The sequence below is a fragment of the Curcuma longa genome, chromosome 2 (assembly GCF_044706935.1).
Source record: "Curcuma longa cultivar G26 ecotype Majalengka, Jawa Barat chromosome 2, ITB_CL_G26_1.1, whole genome shotgun sequence".
Taxonomy (NCBI): domain Eukaryota; kingdom Viridiplantae; phylum Streptophyta; class Magnoliopsida; order Zingiberales; family Zingiberaceae; genus Curcuma; species Curcuma longa.
Window position 1 is genome coordinate 7,638,756 of NC_133862.1, and position 18,038 is coordinate 7,656,793.

The window sequence follows — 18,038 nt, forward strand, 5'->3', positions numbered from 1 at the left end:
TCAAGGTAATTTTCCCTACAAAAATTAGAGAAGAACTAGTTTTCAGCTGAACGTTGTAACTAATGTATAACCTCGATCTTTTGTTGCCACAAATCTCTTGTACATATCATCATTTGTTTAAGTAAAACTTAGACTTAAAAAGGGTGCTTATTAGAATTTTGTCTAATTTCAATTATCTCTAATTCGTTATATATATATATATATATAACTATTTGTTCGCATGCACATGTAATTTCAAATTATTAAATACATAAATATATATATATATGTATAATAAGTCAAGATGTTAATTAACAATCAAATTTAATATTTGTTTAAAAGTCTACGACAAATTTTATTTGTAAATTTAAAATATATATGCAGTTTAGCAAATATTATTCTTGAAATTTCTTCCTTTTTGTGTTTGATTTGCATTTCTTTATATTAAAAAATCACTCCAAAATAATAAGTATAATTCCAAAGATTATAATAAAGATACATTAAATCCAAAGACATCTCATGTTTATTATTTAAATTCAAACATTTATTGTATTAGAGCATCCCAATGCTCCCTTAATAGCTAGTTAATAACACTCAAAAGAGTCTTAATGAACAACGTGGAAAAGGTGTTATAACACCTCTCCACGTGAACGTATTCAATATTTTGAACACCATATGGCAGTTGGGTGGGTCAGCCTCTGGCTGGCCCATCCCATATGTATTTTTTTTTATTTTTTTATTTTTTAAATTATTAATATTAAGAGTGTTATAACGAGGGAGCGTTGCGGATGGTCTGCAATTTTTAGCAGATGGGAAGCGGCGCGCCATCCCACTCCTTCAGGCACTGGAGCAATGGATCGATCACCTTCCCCTCGCAAATGGCGTCGAACACCTTCCCGCACTCCTCCCCCGGCGACCGAACCTTCTCCCCCGTCAGGAACTCGGTCCCGAGCTCCTCCCGCACCAGACGGTACAGCGGATACGATCGGCACTGCGAGATCCTGTTGGGGATCGCCGCCCTCCCGTCCTCCACCGCCGCCCTCGCGGCCTCCACCTCCCTCGGCAGCAGCTGCCTCAGCTCCTCCTCGAACGCCGAGATCTTCTTGAAGATGGCGCTCCCGCCGTCTTCCTCCTTCGCCCCCTTCTCCTCCTCCAGCGCGTGCTCCAGCAGCACCTGCCGCAGCATCCCCATCAGCGGGTACGCCGCGCTGCAGGGGTCGTCGGCGTAGGCGAACACCTGCTCCCGCTCCACCGCCTTCACGAGGTCCCCCTCGCAGAACCGTGCAGGGTGGGGCTCGCCCCCCGCGCCCACCGTCAGCGTCCGCTTCGCCGCTTGGCTTACTGCTCCCTTCACGGCGCACATCAGGTTCTCCTCCAGGTGCCGCAGGTCGATCGCCTGGCAGAGGGCCACCAGGTAGGTCGCCGACATGAGCTTCAGAATCTCCACCGCCTCCGCCGTCTTCCGTGCCGAGATGAGGCCCAGCGAGTTCACGTCTTGGTTGTGCTGCTCCGCGCTCTGCACGTGGTTCGTCACGGGGTTGCCCAGGAACTGGAGCTCCGAACAGTACGCCGCCATCGCGACCTCCGCCCCCTTGAATCCATAGTCCAAACTAGGGTTCCGCCCGCCGGAGAGGTTCGACGGCAGCCCGTTGTTGTAAAAATCATTGACCAGCTCGGAGAACTGCGCGAACATTAGCTTTCCGATCGCCGCCAATGCGAGGCGAGCGTTGTCCATGGAGACGCCGATGGGCGTTCCCTGGAAGTTACCGCCGTGGAGCGCTTTGTTCCGGGATACATCAATGAGGGGATTGTCGTTCACCGAATTGATCTCCCTCTCGATCGATTTGGTTGCGGCGCGGATGACCTCGATTTGGGGGCCGAGCCACTGCGGCGAGGTGCGCAGCGCGTACCTATCCTTCTTCGGCTTCTGCAATGGGTCTTTCACGTAGGCGCTGCCGTCGAGGATGTGCTCCATCACGGCGGCGGCCTCGATCTGGCCAGGGTGGTGCTTCAGCTTGTGGGTGAGGTGGTCTGTGAATTCCGGATTCCCTTGCATCACCTCGCAGAAGACGGCCGACGTCACCTCCGCGAGCAGAGCGAGCACGTTGACCTCGAACAGGACCATCGACGCCAAGCCCGACCCCACGGCGGTTCCGTTCACCAGCGCCAGCCCCTCCTTCGGCTGCAACTCGAAGAAGCCGCCCTCAATGCCAGCGAGCATGAAGGCCTCGGCGGCGCCGACGACCTTGCCATCCGGGCCGACTGCCTTCGCGTTCGGTCGCCCCGTCAGGATCCCCGCGATGTAGGACAGGGGGACGAGGTCGCCGGAGGCGGTGATGGTGCCCCGAAGTGGCAAACAGGGGGTGATGCGCCCATTGAGGAGGCTGGTGATGGCTTCCAGGATCTCAAACCGGATGCCTGAGTAGCCCTGGAGAAGCGTGTTGATCCGCACCAACATCGCCGCCCTCACCGCCGGGGACGGCAAGGTGTGCCCCGACTCCTCGCCGTTCCCGAATATTCCGGCATTCAAGAATCTGCCCCAAGAAAGATTCCATTTTTCAGACAACAGTTTAATTTTGGGGAGAAGAAAGAATTTTTTTCATTATTATTATTATTTATGAACCTGATGAGCTCTTTCTGCAAGGCGCCTCCTTCCTTGGTTCTCCGGTGAGAGGTGGCGCCGAAGCCGGTGGTGACGCCATAGCTGTCGGTGCCCTTATCCATGCTTTCCATCACCCACTGACTGCTGGCCCTGACGCCGTCCCTCGCTGCCTCCGACAGCTCCACCGTCGCCGCCACTGCCTTGGCCACGGCCGCCACCTGAGCTACGGTCAAGGTCGCGCCTTCCAGCCTCACCACCGGCCGCCTGAACTCCTCCACCATGCGCTTCACCTCCTCGAGATGGCTCCCGGCGAGCGACTCCGCCGCCTTTCTCCAGTTCAAGGGGTCGTCGACCTTGAGGCAGAGGCCGCTATCGCCATATACAACTGCGGACTCCATCTCAAACAGGACCCGGAAGAGCTCGAGCTCGAGGAATTGAAGCAGCCGAGGAAGAATGCAATCTCCGGGCAGAATCGGAGCCTTTAAATAGGAAGAGCTGCGGGGCAGTTGGCTGCCGAGCCTCCAACGACTCCAAAACTCAGGTGAGCGCAAATTCACAACACCATTTCTTGGTAATTTCCTCGTTATCATAAAGAAATGAAAGTGGATTAAATCAATCGACCAATTGAATTGAAACACGATGCATTGAACATTTCAATCATGGCCAATACCACATCTTTTGGTTGGTTGAATTTTAAATTCTCTAACTGAGGGTTGGTGTCTTTGAATCTGCTTCACCCCCAATCATTGAGTTAAATCTTTGAAACAGTCATGCTGCGTCACACTTCACTGTTCCTCTTTTTCTAAGCAATTTCTCTCGACGATAAGTCGCCTAGCCCTCAATCCTCATCATTGAGAGTTTGACACTGACACATGACATTCTCACATTTGATCCAACCGTATGGATATCCTAACCGATATCGCACACCTCTGTCATTACAGAGATACGCTCCTCGGTCTCAAGACAGATCGCATATTCAAGCTATTAAATGCGACTCGACCACTGATTGTGGAGCTGACCTGTAACTCTGAATCTGACCCGTGACGAGCAGTTCAACCTATTGTTGCGAATCCAATTGATACTCATAGGACTGGCCCGAGCGGATCCTCTCCCGATCCACTATTGTTCAGTCAGTCAATTTACGCCTCATTCGACTAAAATTCGACTAAACTTGAAGTGGAGAATTATGATGTGACGGATTCTGATTAGCCTTCATGACAGAGAAGGTCAAGAAACAGACTGATGTGTCAAGTCAGGAAGTCAATAGTCAGCCCTAGATGAATTAGTGCCCTCATCCTGACTCCGACCTCGACCATTTCGATCTCTCTGCCTCTCGGTTTCTCAGTCTCTCGGTCTCTTGGCCATTTCGACCTCAACTGTTTCGATCTCTCTACCTCTCGATCTCTCGACCATTCCGATCTCGATTATCTCGATCTCTCTATCTCTCACTCGGTCATCCCGATCTCTCTCGCTGCTCCGTCTGCCATGCGTGGTGCGCTGCAGAGGCTCCGTCGCAGGCTCCGCGCGTGCCCTGCTCCGCGCTGCTCCGTCTGCCATGCGTGGTGCGCTGTCTGCTCGAGCCACGCATGTGCCAGAGGCTCCGTCGCAGGCTCCGCGCGTGCCCTGCTCCGCGCTGCTCCGTCTGCCATGCGTGGTGCGCTGTCTGCTCGAGCCACGCATGTGCCAGAGGCTCCGTCGCAGGCTCCGCGCGTGCCCTGCTCCGCGCTGCTCCGTCTGCCATGCGTGGTGCGCTGTCTGCTCGAGCCACGCATGTGCCAGAGGCTCCGTCGCAGGCTCCGCGCGTGCCCTGCTCCCTTACTGTCTCGCTCCCATGGCGAGGAAGGTCTGGTGATGTGTCCAGAAGCAGCTCTCAACAGGAACACCTACCTCGACTATTTCGGTCTCTCGGCCATTCTGACCTCAGCCATCTCGGTCTCTCGGGCATCCCGACCTTGGCCACCTCGGTCGCTCCATTTTTCTCGGCTCATCGGTCATCCCGACCATAGAATTTGCCAAGATCCCTCAAGCGTGCGAGCCATGCCAAAGGATCAGGACGATTACGAGGTTGTCAGATCTGATCCCCTGAATCCCCTCGTATATGCACCTATAACTAAAATGTGAGAATAATCAGCAATGTCAAACCACATCGCAGTTACAAGGTTGACAGACTTGATCTCCCAGATATCTTATGTCAGGCCACTTGGCAACAATCGTTATAATTTGTCCCCTCAGCTCCAACATAGGTCTGTCTTAAGACTAACATGGATATTCGTTGTAAGTATATAAACTTTTCCGCATGTTACATGAAAAAGATCTTCTCTCTCAATTTCAATAACTACATACACTTCTTATTTTGATTCTTCTTCTTTTTATACTGACTGAACGCCAGAGTGGCCTGTCGGAAACTTCTGGTATCCTACTAATCCATTTATTTAGTTTTTTTTAGGTTCCTTTGTCGACAAGAATAGCAATTCATGAGTAGACTATTTGTTGCCTGACGACATTTGACCAGAACAACAATCAAATTTAATATTTGTTAAAACTCAACGGCAAATTTATTTGTAAATTTAAAAAATACATATGCAATTTTAGCAAATATTATTCTTGAAATTTTTTCCTTTTGTGTTTGATTTGCATTCCTTTATATTAAAAAACCACTCCAAAATAATAAATATAATTTCATATATTATAAGAAAGATACATTAAATCCAAAGACATCTCATATTTATTATTTAAATTCAAACATTTATTATATTAATACTGCAATTTTTAGCAGATGGGAAGCGGCGCGCCATCCCACTCCTTCAAGCACTGGAGCAATGGATCGATCACCTTCCCCTCGCAAATGGCGTCGAACACCTTCCCGCACTCCTCCCCCGGCGACCGAACCTTCTCCCCCGTCAGGAACTCGGTCCCGAGCTCCTCCCTCACCAGACGGTACAGCGGATACGATCGGCACTGCGAGATCCTGTTGGGGATCGCCGCCCTCCGGTCCTCCACCGCCGCCCTCGCGGCCTCCACCTCCCTCGGCAGCAGCTGCCTCAGCTCCTCCTCGAACGCAGAGATCTTCTTGAAGATGGCGCTCCCGCCGTCTTCCTCCTTCGCCCCCTTCTCCTCCTCCTCCAGCGCGTGCTCCACCAGCACCTGCCGCAGCTTCGCCATCAGCGGGTACGCCGCGCTGCAGGGGTCGTCGGCGTAGGCGAACACCTGCTCCCGCTCCACCGCCTTCACGAGGTCCCTCTCGCAGAACCGTGCAGGGTGGAGCTCGCCCCCCGCGCCCACCGTCAGCGTCCGCTTCGCCGCCTGGCTTACTGCTCCCTTCACGGCGCTCCTCAGGTTCTCCTCCAGGTGCCGCAGGTCGATCGCCTGGCAGAGGGCCACCAGGTAGGTCGCCGACATGAGCTTCAGAATCTCCACCGCCTCCGCCGTCTTCCGTGCCGAGATGAGGCCCAGCGAGTTCACGTCCTGGTTGTGCTGCTCCGCGCTCTGCACGTGGTTCGTCACGGGGTTGCCCAGGAACTGGAGCTCCGAACAGTACGCCGCCATTGCGATCTCCGCCCCCTTGAATCCATAGTCCAAACTAGGGTTCCGCCCGCCGGAGAGGTTCGACGGCAGCCCGTTGTTGTAAAAATCATTGACTAGCTCAGAGAACTGCGCGAACATTAGCTTTCCGATCGCCGCCAATGCGAGGCGAGCGTTGTCCATGGAGACGCCGATGGGCGTTCCCTGGAAGTTACCGCCGTGGAGCGCTTTGTTCCGAGATACATCAATGAGGGGATTGTCGTTCACCGAATTGATCTCCCTCTCGATCGATTTGGTGGCGGCGCGGATGACCTCGATTTGGGGGCCGAGCCACTGCGGCGAGGTGCGCAGCGCGTACCTATCCTGCTTCGGCTTCTGCAATGGGTCTTGCTCGTGGAGGCTCTTGGCCATTTTCACGTAGGCGCTGCCGTCGAGGATGTGCTCCATCACTGCGGCGGCCTCGATCTGGCCAGGGTGGTGCTTCAGCTTGTGGGTGAGGTGGTCGGTGAATTCCGGTTTCCCTTGCATCACCTCGCAGAAGACGGCCGACGTCACCTCGGCGAGCAGAGCGAGCACGTTGACCTCGAACAGGACTATCGACGCCAAGCCCGACCCCACGGCGGTGCCGTTCACCAGCGCCAGCCCCTCCTTGGGCTGCAACTCGAAGAAGCCGCCCTCAATGCCGGCGAGCATGAAGGCCTCGGCGGCGCCGACGACCTTGCCGTCTGGGCAGACTGCCTTCGCGTTCGGTCGCCCCGTCAGGATCCCCGCGATGTAGGACAGGGGGACGAGGTCGCCGGAGGCGGTGATGGTGCCCCGAAGTGGCAAACAGGGGGTGATGCGGCCATTGAGGAGGCTGGTGATGGCTTCCAGGATCTCAAACCGGATGCCTGAGTAGCCCTGGAGAAGCGTGTTGATCCGCACCAACATCGCCGCCCTCACCGCCGGGGACGGCAAGGTGTGCCCCGACTCCTCGCCGTTCCCGAATATTCCGGCATTCAAGAATCTGCCCCAAGAAAGATTCCATTTTTCAGATAACAGTTTAATTCTGGGGAGAAGAAAGAATTTTTTTCATTATTATTATTATTATTTATGAACCTGATGAGCTCTTTCTGCAAGGCGTCTCCTTGCTTGGTTCTCCGGTGAGAGGTGGCGCCGAAGCCGGTGGTGACGCCGTAGCTGTCGGTGCCCTTATCCATGCTGTCCATCACCCACTGACTGCTGGCCCTGACGCCGTCCCTCGCTGCCTCCGACAGCTCCACCGTCGCCGCCACCGCCCTGGCCACGGCCGCCACCTTAGCTACCGTCAAAGTCGCGCCTTCCAGCCTCACCACCGGCCGCCTGAACTCCTCCACCATGCGCTTCACCTCCTCGAGATGGCTCCCGGCGAGCGACTCCGCCGCCTTTCTCCAGTTCAAGGGGTCGTCGACCTTGAGGCAGAGGCCGCTATCGCCATATACAACTGCGGACTCCATCTCAAACAGGACCTGGAAGAGCTCGACCTCGAGGAATTGAAGCAGCCGAGGAAGAATGCAATCTCCGGGCAGAATCGGAGCCTTTAAATAGGAAGAGCTGCGGGGTAGTTGGCCGCCGAGCCTCCAACGACCCCCAAAACTCAGGTTAGTGCAAATTCACAACACCATTTCTTGGTAATTTCCTCGTCATCATAGAGAAATGAAAGTCGATTAAATCAATCGACCAATCGAATTGAAACACCATGCAATGAACATTTGAATCATGGCAAATACCACAACTTTTGGTTGGTAGAGTTTTAAATTCTCTAACTGAGGGTTGGTGTTCAATGCATGACTCAATCTTTGAGTCAAATCTTTGAAACAGTCATGCTGCTTCACACCTAACTGTTAGTCTTTATACACGCAATTTCTCCACAGGATTAGGACCTAATTAGTCATTTTCTATTGGGCGTATAACTTTGTATTAAGACAAGTTCCATGAAACTTTCAGCTTTGTTTACTGCCCCCTACAATACGACTGTAAACGAGTTTATGGTAAGGTTATTAAAGGCTTTAGAAGTTTCTATATTAATTGCAAAGATATTTATGCTTTTATTGAGATAATTAATGTTGTCCTTATAATTTAGCTATAGTATTTATATCTGATAAATAAGATATTTCAGTGTAATGGAAAATAGGAGAAATAATTTTTTTTATTTAATTAACATCATTAAACACATAAATGATGCTAGTTAAATAGGTCAGATGATGAAAAATTATAATAATTTTATTTATGTCAATTGTTGTGCAACTACATGTTTAATCCCTTCGATCAACACGTGCTCAAAGTCAAGTGTAAACTAATATGAAAGTACGGGGAAATGGGAAGGTCAAACGGTCAACTGTTTTTTTTTTTTTTTTTGCTTTTCCAAGTAGATGCTCCACCAATTCTTTGACTTTGACTATGTGACTCAACACGTCAACTCTGAACAAAACTAGCTAGTTTTACCATGTTTAAATTTATTTAATAAAATAATTAAATCGAGTTAAATCAAATCTAAAATAATTTAGATGATTGTTCATATTTAATTTGGTTTATTTTTTGTGAGTTTGAGTTTCGTTCAAGCCATTTGAATTTGGTTCGATTTATATGCTATCAAACTTTTAATTCGAGATTGTTTAAAATTTTAAATTTATTTAATTGATTATTGAGTTTGATAATATAAATTTATGTTAATAAAAGTTGTATTGATGAATATAATTTATAAATTTTTTATGAATATTATTTATGAACATTAACGAGTTTAATACATATGTTCAAATTTATTTATTTAATTTAATAAATTGTTCAAGTTTATTTATTTAATTGATCTTGTATGTAATGAATGAACATAAATAAATTTTTATCAAATTAAATATTAAATTTATTCATGAGCATTTGATTTATTTACCATCTTAAATTGAATTATCTTCTAATTGGGGTTATTGACGGAAATCTTAATGAAGTATTCAAGTTCACGCAACCAAATTCAAGAAGAACAATTCTATTGAAATTCATAGCATATAATTACATAAAGCAATACTTATCAAAAATCATAAATCTAGCCCGAATCAAAAGACACTGTCTCTATCGAATGGGATGAGTAGATATTTTTAATATCTTAATCCACATCCCTTATAAATTTTAAATTTGAAATCCATTAAGAATCTATTATTATTAATTTCAGATGGGATGAGTAAAGATTTCTAATATCTTCCCTTATAAATTTTAGATTCGAAATCCATTAAGAATCCATTTTTATTAATGGATTTCACATTAACACACAAAATACCAATAAAATCACTTTATCTGATTTATCCATAATGAGATATTGGCAATGTTATTAATTAATTAACATGTAAGTCCATCATAATTGTAAAATTAAATCCAACAATTAGTCTTAGCTGAGCCATGTAATTCAGTGCTCCCGCCTCCCGAGCTTCCGAAGCTCTCGCGCCATCATCGCAGAGGCCAGGCATGGGAGCTGCAAATGTCTTCTCGCTCAAGATCAGGCCTTTCTCGCTGCATAGTAGAGAGTAGCCGCAGGCCATCCTCCACCCTACCAGATGAGACATGACCTTTGATCATGATGTTGGAGGAGATCGAATGTGGAGCAAAAGCATGGCAGCAATCATTTCGTCGAACGCCTTCTCAGCAACAACCATGCTCTAACCATGCTCCTTCATGCCAGCAAAGAGGAGGAGGGTATTGCAGGTGGAGGGAAACGCCCTCCGCAAGAATGCCATTGGAGAACCTTTTGGCCTCGGGAATGCTCAATACGAGTTCGCAAGATGCCGAGCTTGAAGAGGAGGCGGAAGATCTTGATGGCCTCCTTGGGATGCTTGCGCGGCCGTAACCGTCGATGAGGGTGGTGGCGAACGAGGCGCTCGGGCATGTCGTCGAGGAGGAGGATGCATCGAGCGTAGTTGAGCATGGAGTTGCGGACGAGGAGGGCGACGATCTCGCGGTAGGTCTCGACCCAGCGAAAGAAGCGGAGCGCGTAGGTGGCGAGGACGAGGGACTGGTCGACGGTGGCGGCGAGGGAGCGGATGGAGTTCATGGTGGAGGCGGGTGGTCGTGTCGTCGCTTTTTGCTCGCCGACGACTGCCCGTGACCGTGATCCTCAACTTTCCAATGTTTCCTCAGCCATTCAGACCCAAAACTTACCCGTACTATGATTCAAGAGGAAACAACATTGCAGTGGGACCCATGTGACTTGTGACGTACTACACCTTGTGAGACACGATTTGAGTCACCATTCCTCCTAGCTGAGTGCGAGCCGGCAAAGTCGTGACTCAAGTGGTGCTCTTGTCCGTTACCTATTGGCGTTTGTTTTTCTCTTTAATAATATTTCTCGTGTCTTACTTTTCTTTTTTTATTAATTACTTTATGCCTTTTATTTTTCTGGACTCTGTCGATCGTCTCTTTCCCCTTCCCTTCGGAGCTCGAATCGATCGATTCCCTTCGAACATTGTAGCTCTGATAGGGATTCCTCTCGCGATTGTTCCCTCTCTGCCGGAATTGGATCTCTTGGCTGAGCTCGGGGACAGATCTCGGTCGTCGGAGCTTCGAATCGCGCGATTTCGAGGCGGCAGCGGCCTCGAGTGATGAGGTGGTGGGATTCCTCCGAGCTGACGCCTTGGATCTTGCTCGGGTTCTTCTGATCTCAGGGTTGGGTGCGGGGCAGATGTTCGTGAGCCGGCCGACGGTGCACCCCGTGGAGGCGCCGCCCCTCACGGATGCGGCTGAGAACCCGCCCAGGGTGAGGATGAAGGACGTACAGGGGATGCCGGGGACGCACGGAGGTCTCGCGCTTCGTCTCCTCCAGTTCGCATTTGCGGTCGCGGCGCTCGGCGTCATGGTCTCCACCAATGATTTCCCATCTGTAACTGCCTTCTGGTAACTATAGGCCTGTTGTTCATCTGTGGAAAACTTACTATCTGCCCATTTTAACTGCTTATGGTGCACACTATTTGTTTCTTACTGTAAAAAACGGTTCCTTTTAACCATTTTCTGTATCTGGCAGTGTTTCCTTTCCTACTCTTGTATATGTAGACTATTTGGTAAGCTAAATATTTTCTAAACAAGAATGGTTTTGAAATTAAGGTGCAGTTGCCAAACTGTATCGAACAGGGAGCTCATTTTCATATTGAGTATTGACCGTGACACTGCCATGGTTATTTTTGATGATATGCACAAAGAATATAAGTTTTTTGAGCTTAGATTTGAGCATGATTCATGATGGGAGCTCCTTTTCTTGGAGAAATGTGTAAGAATTAAATGTAACAAACTGGGAACTCCTAATGATTATTTTTATCTTCTGAATTGTCCTTGCTGATCAGGCCTTCTTGCTATGTCAATAAGATTTCTTTAGCTTAAATTTAGTAATCGCCGTATGTGCTAAGTACAGCTGAGTATTGATTGGATGTAGTTAGAACCGTTCAGTATCATACATGGCAAAGGAATCAGGGGAAATAAGGAAAGAAATTTGTGCGAATTATGTTGAATAAGTTTTGTTATGGTGGGAACGTGGAGTTTCAGAAGGTAATAGACTTGTGAACGACAGAGATCCAGTTGTGAATTGTGATTTCATATATTTTTAGTTAATCGGAATGATTTTAATAGGTTCAACTTGTGGGTATGAGATGACTCTGTGAGTGACGACAATTATGGCAAGCAGTTTGGCCCTGTGCACTGCCTTTATAGTTAGGTCCTTTTAGATATCCATATCCCTGCTGAGATTTTGATCCATGGCTGATGCTTAGAATTTTTATCTTCTGAAACACTTTAAGGCTTGTGAATTTTGCTTTTTATATTGTGAATGTAATTTTTTCTTCATCAAGACCTGAAAAGAGTCCATTATTCTCATGTGTAAATTTTGCTGATTAGGCTTCTGAATTTTGCAAGACTTTTAGATTCAATGCATCTCTTTATCAGTTGCTCAGATTGTCAGAAATATCTGCACATCGTAAGTGTAGCACATCAGGCGGACGGTTGTATAATTCAAGTTCTTATTATCAAGCTTAATAATGTCATACCTTATTGGCTGAGTTTGTGTGATTGTAGGATTTGTTTTCCCTCAGTTGTTTGCAAATTATCACCTAATTCTTCTTAATGAGCATCCTTCCTTTGTCTGAAATATGAGTGACAATACCTGTACAAGATGAAGTAATCTTTTTTTTTTCTATGTTGTGCAGCTATCTGGTTGCAGCGGCCATCTTACAGAGCCTTTGGAGTATCTCTTTGGCCGTGCTTGACATATATGCTATTCTTGTTAAACGCTCCTTGCAGAACCCTAAAGCTCTCTGTTTCTTTACTATCGGGGATGGGGTAAGAAAATTTGTAAAAGATATGCTCGATAAGAGTTGACTGCATTCATTGTTTTAAGTTTTAGTAGCCCTTTCCATGCACATAGTTTGATTACTTTTGCTACCATGTTTCCTCTACAAGTAGATTTGTCTGTAAATATGTATTGTCTTGACAATGTGCTTGTAAGTTTGGAATCTTTTTTTTCCAACGTAATCAGCAGGCTTGATTTTTCTTCTTATTTTTACCTTTGGCTAACATTTTGATTTCTTTCTTTCTATAGATCACATCCACACTGACATTTGCTGCAGCTTGTGCATCCGCTGGCATTACAGTCCTGATCGGTAATGATCTAAACCTATGCTCACAGAACCACTGCACGAGCTTTGAGACTGCCACGGCAATGGCCTTCATCAGTTGGTTTGCGGTCTCTCCATCATTCCTCTTGAACTTTTGGTCCTTGGCATCTAGATGAAGAATAAGAATGCAACCTCCCTGTGTGATTGCTTTGCGTCTGAAGTCTCTTTTTTCTGTTTATAGTATGATGCCACACCGATAGAACAGATCAAATATATGAGTTTAGTGTACTCTCCAAGGGTTGCTTCATGGACGGTTTGCGTTTTTGCGTCTGACCGTGTACCCTGAGTGTGGTTTTTGAACTTGGTCATGTCTGCACTTGCTTACTGACGATGATTCTTTTTCGATTTTGCTATCTATGTTAGATTAATTTGGGCACTGAATGTGTTACATGTTTTTTAAGTTGGAACGAAGCTTGTTCTGTGAGGTTTTGAACCATATGAACCCTGAAGTTGAAGTTACATTTTCCACTGCCCATAGTTGAAGATACACACCCAATAACCTTTCATTCATAACATACTAATACACTAATTTATTTTCCAACAAGGAAATTCGACTGATGTCTGAGATTTTGATAAATTACGAAGAAAAAACGAGAAAAATCCTTTTATCTTGCGATAGCAAAGCAGCAGAGCAGCGAGAAGCCTACTCTTCAGCTGGGGGTCGACCCACCGGCCATGGTCCTTGATGAGCTGAATCAGAGCATCAGTCGCATACTCCATTTCGATACCTCTCTTCAGCACAGTCTGAAGCAACACAACCATGAAGTTGGATTCAGCAAAACGTATTGGAACAGACAGTTTTGAAAGGAATGCTTCAAGAAATTACCTTCCCGACGTAAAGATCGATCTTTCCTGGTGCACCACCAACATAGCCAAAATCTGCATCAGCCATTTCTCCGGGTCCATTCACTATACAACCCATGATTGCAATCTGCAACAGTGTCGAGGGGAGTGAGTTAGAAGAAGAAGAAGAAGAAGAAGAAGAAGAAGAAGAATGTAGCATGACTGCTCCAGCAAAGTTACTGAATTTACCGAAACACCGGGGAGATGTGAAGTCTTTGTTCTAATCTCAGCACTTATATCTTGGAGATCGAAGAGTGTTCTTCCACAAGATGGGCAAGAGACATACTCCTGCAATTAATGTAGTTTGTTTGCACACAGATGAGCAAAGACAAGAAGAAGAGAAATAGGAAGCCATTGGATCGGACTAATGAGCATGCACTTACAGTTTTTGTGTTGCGCATTCTGCAACCTTGAAGTAAGTTGAAGGATGTATTCCGCAGGAACTCGAAGTCCTGCTCGGGTGCCTCAAGTAGGATGCCATCTCCGAGGCCATCGACTAAAAGAGAACCAGCATTGCTCCCAGCAGTGATCACCAGATCATCTCTGTCGATTTCAGGACCAGAAATGAGAATGAAAATTGTATTTTTCAGCAGTGATCACAATTGTACGTACCTGTGGATCTCTTTGGCAAATTGGATATGGTGGATGACAGGGAAGTTAAGGGAACTTTCTTCTAGATACTCAAACAACCTGAAAAAGATACGATATTGTTATGTTTGAATGCATCACAATGGCAGTTCAGTCACTATGATCATTTACCTCCTTGCAGCATGAACTCTGCTGAGCTTTTCTTCACTCAATGGAAGATCATGCAGCAGCATTGTGATATCATCGACGTTCTTGAGGACGTCTAGTTCCTCAGAAGGTTCATCCCCGCGAACAGTTACAGCTAATCGAGTGCCTGAAAACAACCACATTATAAAAGAAGCAAAAGAAAGAAGCAAAAGAGAGTTGGTTGCTAAAATCCAATCCATATGCCACCTTTTGGCAAAAGCTTGTGAGCGCCGGTTGAAATTTCATTGAGGTTGACAAGCACAATCGCATTCGGAAGTGGTTTTGCAAGCTGTTCGGATAATGGAACTATAACTCCCATGCTTATATCGATCAACCTTTTGAGAGCCAACCTCTGATCAAAGATAACAAACACAATCATTTTATATTGATTTGTTTTTGCAAACTGTAACTTTTAGTGTTCTACTTGTTAAGTTGAAAAGAACAAATAGGTGATAGCTTACCGATTCATCGTCTTCCAAAGGAGGAAGTTCTCTCAGAAGAATTGAGTCAACTGTTGCCAGGTCCTGAAATTTTCTGAAGGTTCAGCAAGGTACTTACAGGAAATCTGGACTAGTCTAATTTCAGAGCAAGAGAAACACAAACCTTGAAAGGCATTCCAACCACAAGCTTGGCTGCAAGAGACTTGTAAAGAAGTTCTGGTGTCTGACAGAACAAAATTGCAACATCTTATGAAGAAAGTAGGTGCAAATGAAACAAACAGGGCAAGCTAGATGTAAATTATGTTTAGAGGTGATGATGAATGAAAGATACTGAGAATTAAATCTGAAAAACAATGGAAACCATTTACACAAATGGCTTTTGCATTCCTTGAACAGTGAAGTTCATCACTACCTACCTTGAGCATGTCCAAGGACACTGGCATGAGGACTGAACCATCGCGGTGAAGAACACCTCGGTAATCCACTTCTTCACCCTACAAAAGAAGTGGCAGAAGTTAGAAATTTTCTACAGATGATGATGCAAAAAGGAAGGAAAGTAAAGTAAAGCAAACAAAAATCTAACCTCTTTCTGCACTGGAAGTTGACCAGTTCTACGCTGGAAGTCCCAATATCGTCTATGTTTCTCCTCAAATGGTACCTAAATAGTTTTGTTGACAGATACAAATGAGGTTATAAAGGCAAAATGAGTGCAGGAACTTAGACTGCAGCAGTTAGCACTTAATCAAGGAATGGCAAGATCGAAAGAGCCATACTGTTCCTTTCTGGAGACTGGAAGCTTGCATCCCAAGGTTAGCCAACCGCTTACAAGGATCAATCTCTTTCTCTGGTGGTTCAGTCAGAGACACCCTGATCGTATCACCCAAACCATCCTGTTGAATAACATTACACATGTAACATATTAAGTTCAACAATCGAAAAAATGTGTTTGAAACTTGCAAGTATTGTTCTGTTGCTTACAAATATCAATAAAGGATTGAGTAGGTAACTGAAAGGTTTAGATATTTTGCATACTATTGAATCATGAAAGATGTTTCAACATAAAATTCTTAAAGCTATTGTGAAGAACTTGTTAGTGTGTGTTGCTAAAGATATCATAGACAGTGAGTATCATAGATATGCAACCTGAAGAAGGGTCCCAATACCAATTGCAGATTTCATCCTTCCATCTTCTCCCTCTCCAGCTTCAGTAACTCCCAAGTGCAGAGGATAATCCCAACCTAGTGCATACATCTCAGCAACTAGCAAACGATAGGCTTGAACCATGATGACTGGGTTGCTTGCTTTCATCGAGAAGACAAAGTTATGAAAGTCTAGCTTCCGGCATATCCTTGCAAATTCAAAGGCAGATTCAACCTGTTGCAGGAACAGAAAACCTTTCAGCATTGATTCTCATCCAAGACAAATTCAAGGTGTAGCCTACAAACAGTACAGACCATTCCTCTAGGAGAATCTCCATAGTAGCTCATAATTCGATCAGAAAGACTACCATGATTGGTCCCGATTCGGATTGCCCTTCCATACTCCTTGCATTTCTCAACCAAAGGAGTGAAGACCTGAACACGAAGACGAACGATCGTAAGACTGGAAAGGAATAGAGAAAAATATAGATATTCATCATTAGTACCTTTTCAATATGTTCAAGCTCTTTCTGATACTCATCATCACTATACTCTAACTGCTCAAATTGGGCTCTCCTATCAGCTGCAAGGAAATGTTCCAGCCCCATCGGTTAGAAGTACTAAACAAGAAGCTCTCTCTATACTTGAATGAAAAATTGTAGAATGCCTGACCGAAATTTCCAGGGTTGACTCGAATCTTGTCAAAACATTCAGCTACTTTCAGTGCAATTGCAGGTGCAAAATGAATGTCAGCCACAAGAGGGATATTGTAACTGCTCATTCGCAAAGAGAGAAATTATGCTGCTGTGAGAAACTTTTCAATTGAGTAAAGTTGTCAAAAACTTGCAAGACCTACTTTTTCTGAACAAGTGTGTTCTTGATTTCAAAACATGAATCAGCTTCTCGCTTCCCTTGGACTGTTATCCTGACCAAATCTGCACCTTTATCTGCAATTCTCATCACCTGCCAAATCCCAACATTGTTAAATTTCTGCCATACTCTACAAAGAAAAGCATCAAGTAGGGTGTCTTGTCTTCAGAGAAATAAACTCAAAGGATCTAAACATACCTCCTCAACAGTCTTGTTGACATCCTTGGTGTCTGAAGTGGTCATAGTCTGAACTCGTATCGGATGCTCGCTGCCAAGGGCCACATTCCCTACCATCACAGTACGAGTCTTTCGCCTCACGGTCTTGTGTACAGATTCGCAATACTTCTGCCTGGGAACTACGGAAACAGAGAAAGAGTTAAAAGGATATAGGTTTTCTTTTCACACTTCCATGGATCATTATCTTGCTTGCTTAACGATCACAGTTGATGATTGAAAATTTTTAAGTAGCTACAGTTTGAACTCATTTTCAGAGCATGAAAGAGGAATCATATTGTCGTACCTAGGAGAGGGCTTCCTTCTGAAGCAGGCTCCAGTTCCACAATCTCAGAGCTAGATTTGGAAGAGTTTCTGATCACAGATGCGATTCTTCCCTGGGACTTAATTCTTCGTTGCTCAGGAGCACGAGCAATCTTCGCAAAATCGACATTCTTCACAAAGCCGAAGCTGCGGTCGCTGGCCCGCAGACCAGTAGCCATACCGGTCATCGATGAAGGAACTGCTCCAGTTGCCATGATAACCTCCTACCCTGTTCCTGCCTTAGCAAACCTGTGAAAAGAACGAATTGCTTGTCAGATGTCTGTACAACACCGAACGAGCTGCGGAAACTCAAGGAAGATCAAAACAGAAGGATCAGAAGGAGCTTCTCACCAACTCCAAGTGGGGAAGAAGGAACGCGCTCAGGAGCAGTCCCAGGACGATCGAGCTTCCTCCTCACCCTCGTTTTCCTTCTCTTCCTCTTTCACGGTGCATTTTTTTTTATACGCAAACTAAACGCCGTAGGAATTCTGGCATGAAGGGATTGAATTGGGATGCCTGGCGTTGACCGACGAGAAACCATACAAGGTCAAATCACCGGTCAAATCCCATGCATGACGCTACATCTCAAGACAAGATTCGTGATTAATAATTTGAGCACGCAATGGTTGACTCGCACCAAAAGTTGGATCTTTTGATCTGCAACAGGCAGCGT

The 18,038-nt window shown here is 46.0% G+C and overlaps 4 protein-coding genes across 4 annotated transcripts; 1 reads left to right on the forward strand and 3 right to left on the reverse strand.

The window, feature by feature from the left end:
• Positions 1 to 499: 499 nt before the first annotated feature.
• LOC141821298 (phenylalanine ammonia-lyase-like) lies at positions 500 to 3,111 on the reverse strand. The gene is made up of 2 exons (XM_074708709.1): positions 2,603 to 3,111; positions 500 to 2,513 (listed from the first exon to the last, which is right to left on the reverse strand). Exons 1-2 carry the CDS (start codon positions 2,977 to 2,979, stop codon positions 782 to 784), a joined length of 2,109 nt encoding a protein of 702 aa, XP_074564810.1. The 5' UTR covers positions 2,980 to 3,111; the 3' UTR covers positions 500 to 781.
• Positions 3,112 to 5,246: 2,135 nt separating this feature from the next.
• On the reverse strand, positions 5,247 to 7,617 carry LOC141821322 (phenylalanine ammonia-lyase-like). The gene is made up of 2 exons (XM_074708734.1): positions 7,202 to 7,617; positions 5,247 to 7,109 (listed from the first exon to the last, which is right to left on the reverse strand). The coding sequence occupies exons 1-2, from the start codon at positions 7,576 to 7,578 to the stop codon at positions 5,351 to 5,353; spliced, it is 2,136 nt and encodes a 711-aa protein (XP_074564835.1). The 5' UTR covers positions 7,579 to 7,617; the 3' UTR covers positions 5,247 to 5,350.
• Positions 7,618 to 10,509: 2,892 nt separating this feature from the next.
• On the forward strand, positions 10,510 to 13,143 carry LOC141821323 (CASP-like protein 5A1). The gene is made up of 3 exons (XM_074708735.1): positions 10,510 to 10,996; positions 12,295 to 12,427; positions 12,687 to 13,143. The coding sequence occupies exons 1-3, from the start codon at positions 10,785 to 10,787 to the stop codon at positions 12,876 to 12,878; spliced, it is 537 nt and encodes a 178-aa protein (XP_074564836.1). The 5' UTR covers positions 10,510 to 10,784; the 3' UTR covers positions 12,879 to 13,143.
• Positions 13,144 to 13,287: 144 nt separating this feature from the next.
• LOC141821515 (4-hydroxy-3-methylbut-2-en-1-yl diphosphate synthase (ferredoxin), chloroplastic-like) lies at positions 13,288 to 17,816 on the reverse strand. The gene is made up of 20 exons (XM_074708919.1): positions 17,717 to 17,816; positions 17,349 to 17,614; positions 17,027 to 17,184; positions 16,815 to 16,921; positions 16,631 to 16,731; positions 16,465 to 16,541; positions 16,274 to 16,393; positions 15,963 to 16,193; positions 15,593 to 15,709; positions 15,403 to 15,477; positions 15,236 to 15,313; positions 14,983 to 15,042; positions 14,841 to 14,903; positions 14,587 to 14,731; positions 14,365 to 14,506; positions 14,218 to 14,295; positions 13,989 to 14,148; positions 13,795 to 13,893; positions 13,589 to 13,693; positions 13,288 to 13,506 (listed from the first exon to the last, which is right to left on the reverse strand). The coding sequence occupies exons 2-20, from the start codon at positions 17,578 to 17,580 to the stop codon at positions 13,288 to 13,290; spliced, it is 2,367 nt and encodes a 788-aa protein (XP_074565020.1). The 5' UTR covers positions 17,581 to 17,614; positions 17,717 to 17,816.
• Between the last annotated feature and the right edge of the window lie 222 nt (positions 17,817 to 18,038).